At 36.5% G+C, this 14,982-nt stretch overlaps 1 protein-coding gene across 3 annotated transcripts in view; it reads right to left on the bottom strand.

The window, feature by feature from the left end:
• The window catches only part of tmem266 (transmembrane protein 266), a 67,666-nt gene that overhangs the window by 13,580 nt on the left and 39,104 nt on the right, over positions 1–14,982 (bottom strand). For all 3 annotated transcript variants that reach the window (XM_058766832.1, XM_058766834.1, XM_058766833.1), the window contains 4 exons: positions 8,829–8,983; positions 4,692–4,765; positions 3,464–3,520; positions 1,580–1,718 (listed from right to left, as the gene is read on the bottom strand). In XM_058766832.1, the coding sequence (XP_058622815.1) occupies positions 1,580–1,718; positions 3,464–3,520; positions 4,692–4,765; positions 8,829–8,983 (425 nt within the window). The remainder of the gene's footprint in view (positions 1–1,579; positions 1,719–3,463; positions 3,521–4,691; positions 4,766–8,828; positions 8,984–14,982) is intronic.

Here is a 14,982-nt window from a genome sequence, read left to right as displayed (position 1 = left end):
CCCTCAGTAAATCAATGCGCTGGTGTCTTTTCAAAAGTTCAGCAAGGCATGGTGCTTTAACGTCCTGCTGTGTGTACATCATGGTACAACCACAGGGTGGCGTAGAACTGGATCAGGCTCGCTGTGAGACTTGAGCTCATGAATGTTAATTGGTCAGCGTGTCTGTGTCAAATATCAGCTTTCGTTTCACCTTCATTTCTCAGGGTTCAGATTATATAACTTCAGCATTCTAGCATCGTATCAAACACTGTGTAAAGTGTAATGACCGTATTCAGCTGTCTTTTTTTTTTTTTGTCGACTGTGCACTGTCTGTCTCTCTCAAATTAAAATCTTGAGGTGTATGAACACACACATGAAAACATATGCAATTCTCACAGCTTGCACATAATAAACCACGAAGGAGAGGGGAAAGATAAGGTATATACTGTATACAAACAGACATGCAGAATAGACAAAAACACAAGCACAAAGCAATATAAATGTAGATTTTAATAGAAAAGGCAGAGAAGATGGCATGCAAACATTCATATTAAGCATAGACAAAATAGATTTAACATTTATATTTAAATTATTATAATTTTAAAGTATTTTCTAAATTATAAAATAGAACATAAAACTATGAATTGCAATTAAAATTTCACTAAATAGTTCAAGCTTTAACTTAAAGTGATAAGTTGACTTAACTTAAAAAAATTGAGGAAACCCGTTGCCTTAAAATGATTAAGTAAATACTAATAATAAAAAAAAAGTTAAGTGAACTTGACAATTGACTTAACTTATTTTTTTTAAATGATCATTTACTTAAAAATTTTAAGGTGACGTGTTTGCTCAATTTTTTTAAGTTAAGTCAACTTATCACTTTTTACAGTGTACCGTACCTTTAAAATTTCTATATGTAAATCTATCTATCTATCAGTTAGTTTCCGAAGCAACATTTCAAATTTTCATTGTACTGCATTTTATTTCAGCTTTATTTTAATGACCAAAAACTATTTTTAATAGTTTTATTTATTACTAACAACACTGCTTGTATTGATGTATTTTATGTATTATGACTTTTATATCAAACTCAGAGCTGTTTCTGTGATACACTATTGGCTCTCAGCACTGGTACAGTTGTTTGTTGTCATCGGCAGTGTTCATGTAAGTGTGTCTGATAGCGCTGTGCTCAACAGCTCAATGATGTTTAGTGAGAATGAGGGTGACCTGCCCCAGCCATCGACCATGAATACACTTGCATAAACAGAACCTGTGCTGAGACATTATGGACATTATGCTCCTCTCATCGCAGACAAAAGACTCTGAATCAATTTGAATTTTAATAAGACCAACGCTGGCAGCAGCAGCGCGTGTGAGACGTCTATCATAACTCACACTCATTGGGCCGGACAGGACAACAGCTAGTAAAATTAATCAGCTGAATTAGCTAATGCTTTTACATTAACACTGTCTTTAAGTGTTTTAAAGGTTAAATATATTTACATTTAGTAAAAAAAAAAAAAAAATATAAATATATATAAAACAAAAAATCATAGTGTCAGAAAAGATTGTGTGGGCGAGCGTGTGAATGGTGTGTTACCGTCAATGATTCTCTTGACTCTCCAGATGCGGAGGGTGATGATGAGGCTGATGGCGTCCCAGGGGCTGCTGGGGCCGTTAGCCACCGTGGAGGCCACCATTGGGGCCAGAGAGAGTACAATCACAGCACCGTCAAATACCTAATTAAAAAACAACAACAACACACGACCATATGCCTTTCAGCTTGTAACATTTAATACTATGGGCTGTTACTTACCTGGGAATGCTCTAATGTAGAAACTCAACTTAATAACATACCATGCTAACTGTCATTTATTTAATAAAAATTTAAAATGTATATATTATTTAATAAATTATGAAAGCCAGTTTACACCATGAAAAAAATGTAATCCATGCAAAAGTAATTGCAACTTTTTCGTCATATTTCTGACTTTTTTCTTGCAATTGAGTTTATATTTCACAATTCTGAATTATCTCACAATTCTGACTTTTCTGTTGCAATTATGAGTTGCGAGATTGCAATTGGGAGTTATAAACTTGCAACTTTGAGAAAAGTCAGAATTGTTAGATAAAAAGTAACTTTCCTTATTTTCTATACTGTACATACACACACTATTTATTATAAATTATAAATATATTTATTATTTTAATATTTTATCCATTATTTCTATTATACATAATTCATATATGTTTGAGTGTGCGCAACACACACACACACACACACACACACACACACATATACATTATATATATATATATATATATATATATACACACATACACACACACACACACACACACACTGTATATATACGGCCATTAAAATGTTTGGGATCAGTGATATTTTTTATGTTTTTTAAAGGAGTCTCTTCTGCTCATTTTTATTGGATCAAAAATACAGAAAAAAACTGTAATATTGATGTACTTTAATACATAAATTATTTCTGTGATCCAGCGCTGAATATTCTTCATTACTCCAGCCTTCAGTGTCACACGATCCTTCAGAAATCATCCTAATATGCTGATTTATTATGAGTGTTGAAACTGTTGTGCTGCTTATTATTTTTGGATACTTTTTTCTTTGATTCTTTGATGAATAAAAAGAATCAATATAAGTCTTTACTATCACTTTTTATCCATTTAACAAATCCTTACTGAATAAAAGTATTAATTTCTTAAAACTTTTGAATAGTAGTGTATATTGTAACACAAAATTTATATTTTGAATAAAATTTTTTTTTTTTTTTTTTTTTTTTATTCATCAAATTATCCTGAAAAAAAGTATCACATGTCCCCCAAAAATATTAAGCAGCACAACTGTTTCCAACATTGATTATAAATCAGTATATTAGAATGATTTCTGAAGGATCATGTGACTGAAGACTGGAGTAATGATGCTGAAAAGTCAACTTTGCTTCAAAGAAATAAATAATATTTGAAAGTATATTAAAATAGAAAACTGTTATTTTAAATTGCAATAATATTTTACAAAATTAGTTTTTTTTTTCAATATTTTTGATCAAATAAATGCAGCCTTGATGAGCAGAAGAAACTTCTTTAAAAAACATAAAAATCTTACTGATCCCAAACTTTTGAATGGCAGTGTGTATATATATATATATATATATATATATACTCGATACATATGTGCGCCTTAAAATAATCAGTAAATGCTCTTTAAAAACATTCAGATCAGGCAGACATGACAAAAATACAATTTTTATTATTTAATGAGTGGGCATGGTCGATAAAACTAAACAGCCAATCACAGTGCAGTCAGCAATGGATCCTCACCCGCTCAGGCAACAATGTGACATTGAGAGTGTGTCACTGCGCCAGAGAGAGACTCATCCTTCATTAAGTTTCAAGGGCTCGCCTCTTCACTCTGTTTCCCCCCGTACTAATGGGACCCCGGGGAGCTTACCTCAACTTTGTTCTCTATATAATCCCAAATCCCGAGCACCACAATCCTAAAGACAGTCTGGGAGAGGAAGAGAGAGCATATAAGTGGAAAGACCACCAGAGAGAAAGAGAAAAGAAGCAGATTAATGAAAATCACTGATCAGATTTCTGATGCTTCAGCACATTGCATTCTGGGAAATCATCCACAAGAAAACAAAAGAGCGCGTTTAGAGAAAGGCAAGAGAGAAGCCTTGGGCAAAAAAAAGGCAAACATTACTTTTCCAGCGACCCACGAACAGCAAACGTAAATAATGAGCTTGTGGGGAAAATGTGTACGTAGGGTAATTCAAAATCTAAGTGATATCGAGATGTGGCGGCAACAGAATTCACCTCCATTTGGTGGCGAAATAACCTCCGCAAAACCCATTTCCAAGCCGAATCATTTTTTTCTTTCATCTCGTCTCAGAACGCAGCTCATAATTTATCAGTGACCTGCAATATGTATTCATAAACTCGCAAGCGGCCGAGATCTCATCGAAACACTCGAAGGAGACGCTGTGACTGCTGACTCAGGTGGCACAAGCTAGTCTTTTTATCGCTTTCTATCCCTACTTCGCTCTCTAAAACATGTGGCGCTGAAACCTTCCCGTCTCTTGAGCCTTTATCGACGAGCAAAACGCAAGTTGAAGGAAATAAATGCAAGTCTGCTTTAAAAGAGCCAGAGACAAATGCAACTGGATCTGAAGAAATGGGAATCAATAGAAGTCAGCACGTGTCAGGACACACACACACACACACACACACACTTTGAAAGTACAGTAACAGCACTATGTAAAACTGCTTTTTCTTGGGTTCAATTAAGACGCCCCTACAGCATAAACATTCAGACGAGACCTTAAATCAAATACTTCCAAACGTCCCGTCGTGGCACCATTAATCTGAAACCTACTATATCGATAGTTGTAAAAGAGGCTATTTCTAGTAAGCCTGGTGGCTCTGTGTAAATCATGATTGTCTCAGACTCAGCATCTTAGTTGTTTGAGTGGCCCGTGACCTTTAAACATGCTCCTTTAATGCTGACACTTTGCTCTTTTATAGCTTCGTTATCTTTCACTTGAATATTGTTTCTCCAAAAAGTACATCTCAGATAACTTTGTTTTGGAAGAATGATGAGAAATGTTTAATGAGAAATCTATTTGAGCAAAAAAAGCAGGATACTTCAGTGAGATCCTTCACAGATTTACACTCACCTCAGTGAAGAACACGGACAGGATGACCAGGCTGATCCAGTGGATGATACAGGCGAACTGGAATGCATTATTAACTGTGGACACAATTCAAAGAGATTTTGCTTTTACTTCATGTAAAAAAAAATCTGATTCTAATACAGTCAAATGTTATGAGCTATAGATTCTCAAAATACACACAACTCAAAGCTCTGGGGTAAAGATTTGAAAGAAATGAATACTTTTGTTTAGCAATGATGCATTAAAGGGATCCTGTAGCATATCGATGCGGTTTTCTAAGAAAAATATCCATATTTAAAACTTTATAAACTGTAATCGCTAGCTTCCGCTAACTGTCATACACGCGCTCACGAGCGGATGACGTAGGATGTCGTGAGAATATGCTGGTCTCACGAGAACCAACGTTTGTTTACAGGAGCAAAGGAAAACCAGTCGACAGTTAGCGGCAACTAGAGATTACTGATTATAACGTTTTAAATATGGATATTTTTAAAATGTATCGATTTGCTACAGGAGGCCTTTATTCACCCCCCGAGCCACGTGAGGCACTTTTTATTATGGATGGATGCACTTTTTTGGACTGTTGAAAAATAACAGCCATTCACTGCCATTATAAAGCTTGGAAGAGCCAGGACATTTTTAAATATAACTCTGATTGGATTCGTCTGAAAGAAGAAGGTCATATAGGTCATATACACCTAGGATGGCTTGAGGAGGAGTAAGTCATGGGGCAATTTTCATTTTTGGGTGAACTAACCCTTTAAATTGATGAAAAGTTGAGACAGTAAAGACAAACTTTTTTTTATCCCAAATAAATGCAGCATATTAGAATGATTTCTGAAGGATCATGTGACACTGAAGACTGGAGTAATGATTCTGAAAATGCAGCTTTGCATCACAGGAATAAATTATATTTTAAAATACACTGAAATATAAAAAAAATATTTTAAATTCTAATAATATTTCACTATTTTTTTTTTTTTTTATATATATAAATTCAATTTATTTTTTTAATCAAATAAATGCAGCCTTGGTGAGCATAAGATACTTGTATCCAAACTTTTGAATCATACTGTATTTAGTGTTGAGAAGTTTATTAATTTTAGTGAATCGGTTAATTTGGATGGTTAATTTACAAAAACAATATATCAAAACAATTCACTTCATTTCACTACTGTTTCAGAAGTCTCTGTGTGCCATTTTACCATTTATTTTTGTCAAATTTAGTATAAAAAGTTAGTACAAAATTCAATTTGTAGGCCAGAAATTGATTTTATACATCACATATACCATATATACCATTTTTTAAATTAGAATAACTGGCAAATCATCCACAATAAGACCAGGAACATATTAAAAAAGTGAAAAGGCTAAACTTTAATTTTATTTTGTCTGTTACTACTTTTTTGATTTTGACATTTTTAAACTGTTTACAAATCAGACATACTAAAATACATAGAAACTTTCACCAAAACAGAACATTTCACAAATTACTGATGTATATTTACTGTAGATAACACATTAAAAACCTTACATAATAGTACGCTATTTGATTAAGCATTACATAAAAATCCTTGAAATATACTAAATGGGGCATTTTTCCTCAGAATTATTCCCATATGAAACTCCTCCTTACAGGGACTTTTCAAGAGGTAAGCCAAATTTCCTACGTGTGCCACATCCGTGTCGCAAGCCGAGGACAGTGGATGCTCAATCTCATTATGAACTGAAAGCATTAGGCATTTGTGATATGATATTCCACTCATCCGCGTCCTGCATCTGTCTATTTATCCGCTCTATTACGGTGCAAGAGATCTACTGCCTTCAGTTATCACCCCCTCTCTCGCTCGCTCTCTCCACACGCCGCCAATCTCCCGGCCCATATGTCTTAGTTTGCTCTGTTCACTGATCTGTCCATCAGTCCATTCATCTCCCTCAATCCCTCCTTCCATTAATCTCGCCGGCCGGTTGCTGTCCTGCACTCCTCCACTGTGCCCATCCGTCTCTCCCTCCTCCATCTGTCTATCACGACTTTGTAAAGGCCAGAGAAGACAGAGAGATATAGGCTGACTTATGCTCCTGTCATCTCTCACATTTCTCTCTTTAGTGTGCACTCATCTGCACACTGAGCCGTGATTTTCCACCGTAGTGTGAACGGGGATCTCCGATTTACAATAGGCTCTTATGAGAAATGAAAATGTCCAGGCAAATACAGCTAAGCAAATGTCACTCACATTGTGTTTATTGAGAATAATCTCCACAGAGATTAGATCAACAACTGCAGATGTATAGCTATAGAGATAGTGTTTGTATACTGTATTCATAGAATTTTTAAATTGTCAAGATAATGTATAGTTATGCAAATATAAAATGCATGTGATTTATTAGGTTGGGAAATGAGAACCCAGTTCTTTTTCAGAACTGGCTGAATGAATAAATGCTTTTTAAATGAAGTCTGAAATCAATAAACTTTCTAATTTCAGAAAGAATCTCTTGTGAGTCGGTTATTTTCAGTGAATCAACAACATACTATTATGGTTTGAATCGCAAACAAATGACATACAGCTCAACCAGTGCAGCCTGATTCCTGAACAAATTATTTTTTTATGAGCTACTTCTTTCTAGTGAATCAAAACATTCAGTGTAATCAGTGTAGTCTAAATCCCAAACAAATGACTCTTTTGAATCTTTTGGATTTAGGGAATCAAAAACATACAGTGTAACCAAGGTAGTCTCAATGTCTTAGTTTGGGAAATAAGAACCAGTTCTTATTCAGAATTGACTGAATAAATAAATGTTTAGTTTTTTTGTTTTTTAATGAAATCCGAAATCAAAAGATTTTCTGATTCCAGAACGAATCTCTTGTGAGTCGGTTCTTTTCAGTGAATCAAAAACATACTATTATGGTTTGAATAGCAAACAAATGACATACAGCTCAGCCAGAGTAGCCTGATTCCTGAACAAATTACTTTTATGAGCTACTTCTTTCTAGTGAATCAAAACATTCAGTGTAGTCTAAATCCCAAACAAATGACTCTTTTGAATCTTTTAGTTTTAGGGAATCAAAATCATACAGTGGTTACAAGTTACAAGGTAGTCTCAATGTCTTAGTTTGGTAAATGAGAACCAGTTCGTATTTAAAACCAACTGATTAAAATAAATATTTTTTTAAAATATCCTGAAACAGAATGATTTTCTGATTCTAGTCTGATTCCAGAACAAAAGACAAATGAGCAGATTCTTTTTAATGAATCAAAGCCACGCTACTATGGTAGTCCAAGTCCCAAACAAATGACATATGGCTCAACAAATGCAGTCAAAAACCCAAATGAATGACTCTGGAAAGAAATGAGCTGTTTCTGCCTAGTGAATCAGAAACATCAGTTTGACCAGTGTAGTCTGATTCCCAAACAAATGACTCTTGTGAGATGTTTCTCTTTATCAAATGTGACAATGTGACCAGTCTAGTCTAGATCCTAAACAACTGACTCCAATAAACCACTTCTCTTTAGTAAAACATACAGTACAGCACAACCAGAGGAGTCTGATTCCTAAATGAATGACTCTTGTGAGTCATTTCTTTTTAGTGAATCAAATATGTGTGACTACAGTAAAGTGAATCCCAAACAAACAACATATAGCTTGACCAGTGTAGTGTGATTCTGGAACGAATGACTCTAATAAGCTATACGTTAGATTCCTGAACTAATAACTCTCATGAACTATTTCTTCCTAGTGAATAGAAAATGTACAGCTTAACCAATGTAGTCTGAATCCCAAACAAATGATTCTCAAGAGACGTTTTTCTTTAGGGAATGAGAAACATACAATGTGACAATGTAGTCTGAGTTCAAAACCAATGTCTCCTATGGGCCATTTCTTTCCAGTGAATCAAAAAGCAGAATGACTCCTATGAGCTGGTTCTTTTTTATGGAATCATCAACATACAGTAATCCAAATCCATAACAAATGACATGCAGCTCGACCAAAAACATACAGTGTAGTCCAAATCTGAATCTTTTATGCAGTAAGTGGAACTGTCTGATATGTCAGAGCATGTGTACTATCAACTAGACAGTAAATCCTCATTCTAAACCCAGATTGGCTTCTAAAGAGATCTGAACCCCTTCTAATACTCACATTGTAGGAGCTTAGTATCAATGAGCAGTTCCACAGTCAGTAAGAGCACCACCAAGACGACACAGGCCACCAGGAAACAGTTGAAGCCGGCACTCAGCAAACACACCTGCCATAGCGCTGCTCTCCTCCCGCAGCACGGCTTCAGCCAGTTAGACCTGCAGATCAAATACAGTGACAGAAATAGAAAGAGAGAGAAAAAGAAATGAACCATTTCTGAATTACAAAACCACAAACTCAAGAAAACTGAAGTGTACTTTCACAGATATGGCCGACAACACAGAAGAAATAGACATTTACTTCACTTCTATTTCTACTTGTACATACAAGTTTACTTATACATACAAGTATACTTTTGCTTTTACATGCAAGTTTACTTTTATTTGTAAAAGTAAAAATAAACTTATGTACAAAGGTAAACTTGTATATAAAGGTAAACGTACATACAAGTTTGCTTTTATTTGTACACAAAAGTTTGTCAGGTTACTTTTAGATTCAAGTTTACTTCTATTTCTACTTGTAAGTATAAGTTTACTTGTAAAAGTAAACTTTCGTGAACAAATAGAAGTAAACTTGTATATAAAAGGAAACATTAATGTAAATAAAATTTGTTTCTGTTTGTACGTTTACTTCTACACTTCATACAAGTTTACTTTTACATACAAGTTTACTTCTATTTCTACTTGTAAGTACAAGTTTACTTATACATACAAGTGTACTTTGTTTTACATACAAGTTTGCTTCTATTTGTTTATAAAAGTTTACCTGTACACATACATACAAGTTCACTTCTATCTCTGCTTGTACATACAATTTTATTTACACATATACAAGCATACTTTTGCCTTTACATACAAGTTTACTTTTACTTGTAAAAGTAAAGACAAACTTATGTACGAACAAAGCCAACCTTGTATATAAAGGTAAACTTTTGTACATACAAGTTTGCTTCAGTTTGTACATAAAAGTTTACTTGTCAGTTTTACTTTTACTTCCAAGTTTAAATCTATTCCTACTTGTAAGTACTTTAAGTTTTACATACAAGTTTGCTTCTATTAGTTCATAAACGTTTACATTCACACAAGTTAATTTTTACATACAAGTTTACTTCTATTTTACTTGTATGTACAAGTCTACGTCTACTCCTACAATCAAGTTAATGTCTACATACAAGTTTACATCCACATACAAGATAACATCTACGGTTCTTAAATTATGCTAATAACTACAATAACCCTAAACTTATGAAATGAGAGATTTATTTAGTATTATCATGAGAAATCCATAGGTTTTTAAGCTGTCACTTTGTTCTTTACATATAGCTACTGTATGACTTCATATGGACTACCTTAATGGCACCTTCATGGCCTTCATTTTTTGGAGCTCATCAGCCCCAGGTCCCACTCACTTCCATTTTATGTAAAGGAGCTGCCAAAAATTCACTTGATTAGTTGCAATTGCTTATAGGCTTCAGTTTAATTGTGTTTTTCAAATTTTGTTAGGCAGTAAACCTTTCAGTGGACGCTCTTGTGAGTGTGACTCACTTTGATTAATTACATTTTCTCACTATCTCTGTCTCCCTCTCTCTTCTCCTCACTCCTCTAAAAGCAGATTAATCGAATTGCCCAGTTGAGGGGTCTTATTCCCTCCTGCGTTTTCTGTGCTCCTCTCACTCTCCCTTCCTGACTCTAATATCATCTACTGCTATTGCACTGCCACGGGCCGATCTCAGATCTGGGGGCATGACCTTGGACGTGGACTCATCAATTTATCATTAAAAACAACATCAATGTGCTCTATCCATTCTATAAGAAACTAGGAATGTTTGGAATAGCATAACACCATACTACTCCAACTAGGGGTGCAGTATGCATTATGGATACTGGGCACGGTATGCAGGTTACTACATTTTTCTGAAGTTCAATATACAACAAGGCATGAATACTATCCCATTCACCTTAAAGGGAGTTGTTCTACTGTATTGTAGTGAAATACTTTTGATTTATATGTAGCCTGCAAAAAATGGCCATCAAAGGACGCATTTTTGGAACCAACGGCATCTACCAGCAGGTAGAGCATTTCTTGTTGCATACTACTCGCATACTATTTCACATACTATTTAAAAAAAAAAAAGTAGGCATTGGTGGCAATGGCCTCGTGGTAGCGCACCGGCATTTAGCACAGTTGCACTTCCCAAGTTCAAGTCCTGGCTAGGGTGACCACCTGGCAATAGACCTGTTGCTGGACAGTAGATGTGATTTTGCGGGACAATGCGGGACATCAGACAGATACATTTGCTACTGTTATGTTATGTAAATACTGATTTACATCCGTTGTAATATGCACCGATTTATGTTTCTGAACGTGCACATGTAAGCACATGTGTCCATTTTGTTGTGAGAGTGAAGAGAATCCACCTGCGAGAGAAGAGATTTGTATGCTCCCTCGCATTAGAAACCGCCTCAAACAAACTATTAAAAGAAAGTTGTCTGAAAGTTGCATTGATTTTTTTCATTGGTTAAAATGAGTGGAGAATATCGTGGTTTTCCGTGTGCACTCGACCTTTTCTATCGGTGGTGCTATATCACTTGATGAGGTCCACACATCCTTTATGTGGAAACTACACCACAAAAGGAATAAATAAAAAGCTTTCTTAAAAAGCCAAAAGAACGCATGCACTTTTTCTTAATATGACAATTAAAAACCAACAGACTGATGAAAATGCGAGACATTTTCTCAATGTGCGACGTGCGGGACAAGGGGTGAAAATGCTGTGCGGTACAACACAAAGCGGGACGGGTGGTCACCCTAGTCCTGGCTCATGGACCCGACCCCCCCCCCCCCCTTCTGTCTACTTACTGTCCTATCAAAATAAAGGCAAAAAAAAAATATATATAAATAAATAAAAAGTAGACAGTATACAGTAAAAGTATGTTAGTATTCCATTCCAAACTTTGCCCAGGTTTTCACTGTTACAGAGCCAAAACCGGAATCCAGGAATCCATTACAATTCCACACTATTCTGGCACCATGCTGGCACCAAGTATGCTCTCTTTTATCTCTTTGTTCTTGCTGAAGTGTTGGAACTCGAGCATTTGCGCACTATTTTCCAGACTGAGCTCCAAGCCCGTGCTGTGCGTCCTGGGCTCCTTCTCTTGGGAGCGGATTCTGATCTTGGCAGCATGGGAAAGACTGATCAGTGTGGCCAGACTGACCTCATCCTGTGGCTCTCTGAGTTGCATCCATAGACACACACAAACACATGTACAAACACGCATACACACACACCATCTGGAGAGTACAGACTCCACTTATCAGACGCAGCCAAAAAGATGATTGCTTAACAGCATGGCCGCGCCTTCATTTGATCAGATGGACTATATATGCACGCTTTGGGCTTCGCCCTTGTGCGGTTCGAGCAGGAAGGGCAGATCAGACATGGAATCTGTGTGTTTGGCTGAGTACTGGTGTCTAATAATACCACCTTAGCAATCCGTAACTTTACGCCCTCCTAAAATCGCAAACTCAAAGTCCCCTGATGGCTCGACAACACTGAGCTCTGATCAGCACATACTGCATTTCATTATAATTTGATTCGAATCTCATTTCATATTGACATTACTTATTGTGCAGGTTGACCCTTTGCACAAACATACATTACATTGACTATTTTACACATACAACATGCAAGTATATTGTAATTAAGTACAATAACAATGTTGTTGATTAAAGATTTGTACATTTTCTCATATAAAGTTAGTCAAACTCATCACCAACCTCTTCAGAAGTTTCTATGCAGTTGCTAAATTGTTAAAAGTGGTTGCTAGGGTGTTGCTAAGGTATACTGGGAGGTTGTTAGGGAATTGTTAGGAGTGGCTGCACAAGCTAGGCAGTTTCTAAGGTTTTCTAGTGGATGAGAGTTACAAAAGAGGAACCTCACAAGAAAATGACTGGTTGCTAGAGTGTTCTGGATGGTTGCCAAGGCGTTGCTAAGAGGATGCTAGTTTGTTCTGGGTTGTTGCTAGAGTGTTCAGGGAGGTATAGGCAATATTTAAGGTGTTCTGAGTGGTCACTAAGGGGTTGGTATGTGTTTGTGTGTGGCTAAGGTATTTTGAGTGGTTACTAGGGCATAGCTAAATGCTTGCTAGGTTGTTTAAATTTATATTTTATCATGTAACAGTTTTTATCCTAAGCAACTTACAAATGAGGAATGTCAAAAGCAATTTGTTGGTTGTTTGATCATTGTTATGATGTTCTGTATGGTTGTTATGGTGTTGCTAGGTGGCTGCTATGTTGTTCTGGGTTGTTATTAGGGTGTTCTGGTTGGTTTCCAGGGCTTGGCTTGGCACTTTTAAGGTGTTCTGAGCAATCACTAAGGGGTTGGTGTGTGTTTGGGTGTTACTATGATATTGTGGGCATAACTAAATGGTTGTTTGGTTGTTTACATTTATATTTAGTCATTTTACAGAGGCAAAGGTGTTGCTAGGTGGCTGCTCGGGAGTTCTGGATGGCATTGATGGATGGTTGCCAACGTGTTGCTAAGTGGCTGCTAAGGTGTTCTGGATGGCTGCCAAGGTGTTGCTAGGTGGCTGCTCGGGAGGTCTGGATAGTTGGCAAGGTGTTGCTAGGTGGCTGCTCAGGAGTTCTGGATGGCATTGCTGGATGGTTGCTAACATGTTGCTAAGTGGCTGCTATGGAGTTCTGGATAGTTGGCAAGGCGTTACTATGTGATGATAAGGTGCTTTGGGTGGTTGCCAGGGTATTGCTAGGCAATTTCTAAGGTGTTCTTGGTGGTCACTAAGGGGTTGTATTTGCTAGGGTGTTTTCTAGGTATTGTGGTTTTTAGGACATGACTAGCTGTTTACTAGGTTGTTTACATTTATATGTAGCCATTTAGTAGGCATTTTAGGGTATATCACAAGCAAATAGTTGGTTGCTAGGGCTCTGCTATGATTCTGGATGGTTGCAAAGGTATTGCTATGTAGCTGCTAGAGTGTTCGAGGTCAGTGATTCTTAACTTTTTGTCCTTGAAGCCCCCCTCCTTACATATAAGAAAACCTGAGCCCTCTACTACTGTAGTTGGCTGATTTGCCACACTTCTCACATTTGTTGTGAGCATGCTGGCATCTACTGCATTGTAAAAATGTGAATGTTTAGAGACCACATATTGAAACAAAGACGTTATTTTCAGCTGGTCTTCATCAGCAACCAATTGTTTAGAGCATTTCTAGAAACTAGGGGTTGAACGAAGTCAACATTTATGTGATGAAAATCGAGTCGATGTCAACTAGTCACTGATGACAACATTAATGAACAAATAAGCCTGAACCTTTGAACTGAGATTCAAACACCTTGGGCCTCATTTATAAAGCGTGCGTACGCTCAGATTTGATCGTAGAGTGTGCGTACGCTTAAATCCACGCCAGCCCTCATATTTATAAAGACGGTCTTTGACGTGGAAAAGTGCTTAGCGTCACGTCAGGGTCTGAGCAGACGTACGCACTTTTTATTGTCGGAGTATTGCAGGTTTTTTAAAATGTAAGCTGTTCTTGCAGCTCGCTGTTCTAAATTATGATGATTGGTAATATTTTATATGTTAATGATATTAGTTAGGAGTCGTTTACAAGGCAGAGAGCTGAAACCATTCAATTGCGCGCAAGTTGAAGATAATTTGCGATTTGTAGATTTCACATCTGAAAGAGACGCGTAAGCGCGTTTTCTGTTTGTACGTTCATTCTATGAATCAAACTTACGCATATTTGAGAAATGATCGTAAAATCAAATTTAGGATGGTTTCTGTGCAACATTTTATAAATGAGGCCCCTGGTGCGTGATGTCTGATCTACTGTCTATAGCCTATGTGTGTGTGTTACAATTCAGCAGCGCATTAGATTAGAACGGCAATTAACTTATCTGTACGATAAGCTGTTTAAAACATGCATTCTCCAGTTAGGTTTTGAGCATCCAGATGGTATAATCACACGTCTTGTGGAGCGCTTTCGGTATATGCATTTATTTGTCATTTTAACTGTTTGGAAACAGAGCGTAAATGTGGACTTCTCAGATTTCTGATCCTGTTGCGCCCTCTATATAACAAGTGATTAGTTGACATCAAGCTTAAAGTGTCATGGCAGAGCATTCAAGTTGACTTATCGAC

This window comes from Onychostoma macrolepis, chromosome 25, assembly GCF_012432095.1.
Source record: "Onychostoma macrolepis isolate SWU-2019 chromosome 25, ASM1243209v1, whole genome shotgun sequence".
Taxonomy (NCBI): domain Eukaryota; kingdom Metazoa; phylum Chordata; class Actinopteri; order Cypriniformes; family Cyprinidae; genus Onychostoma; species Onychostoma macrolepis.
Note: the sequence above shows the minus strand (reverse complement) of the source record. Positions and strands in the feature narration are given on the sequence as shown.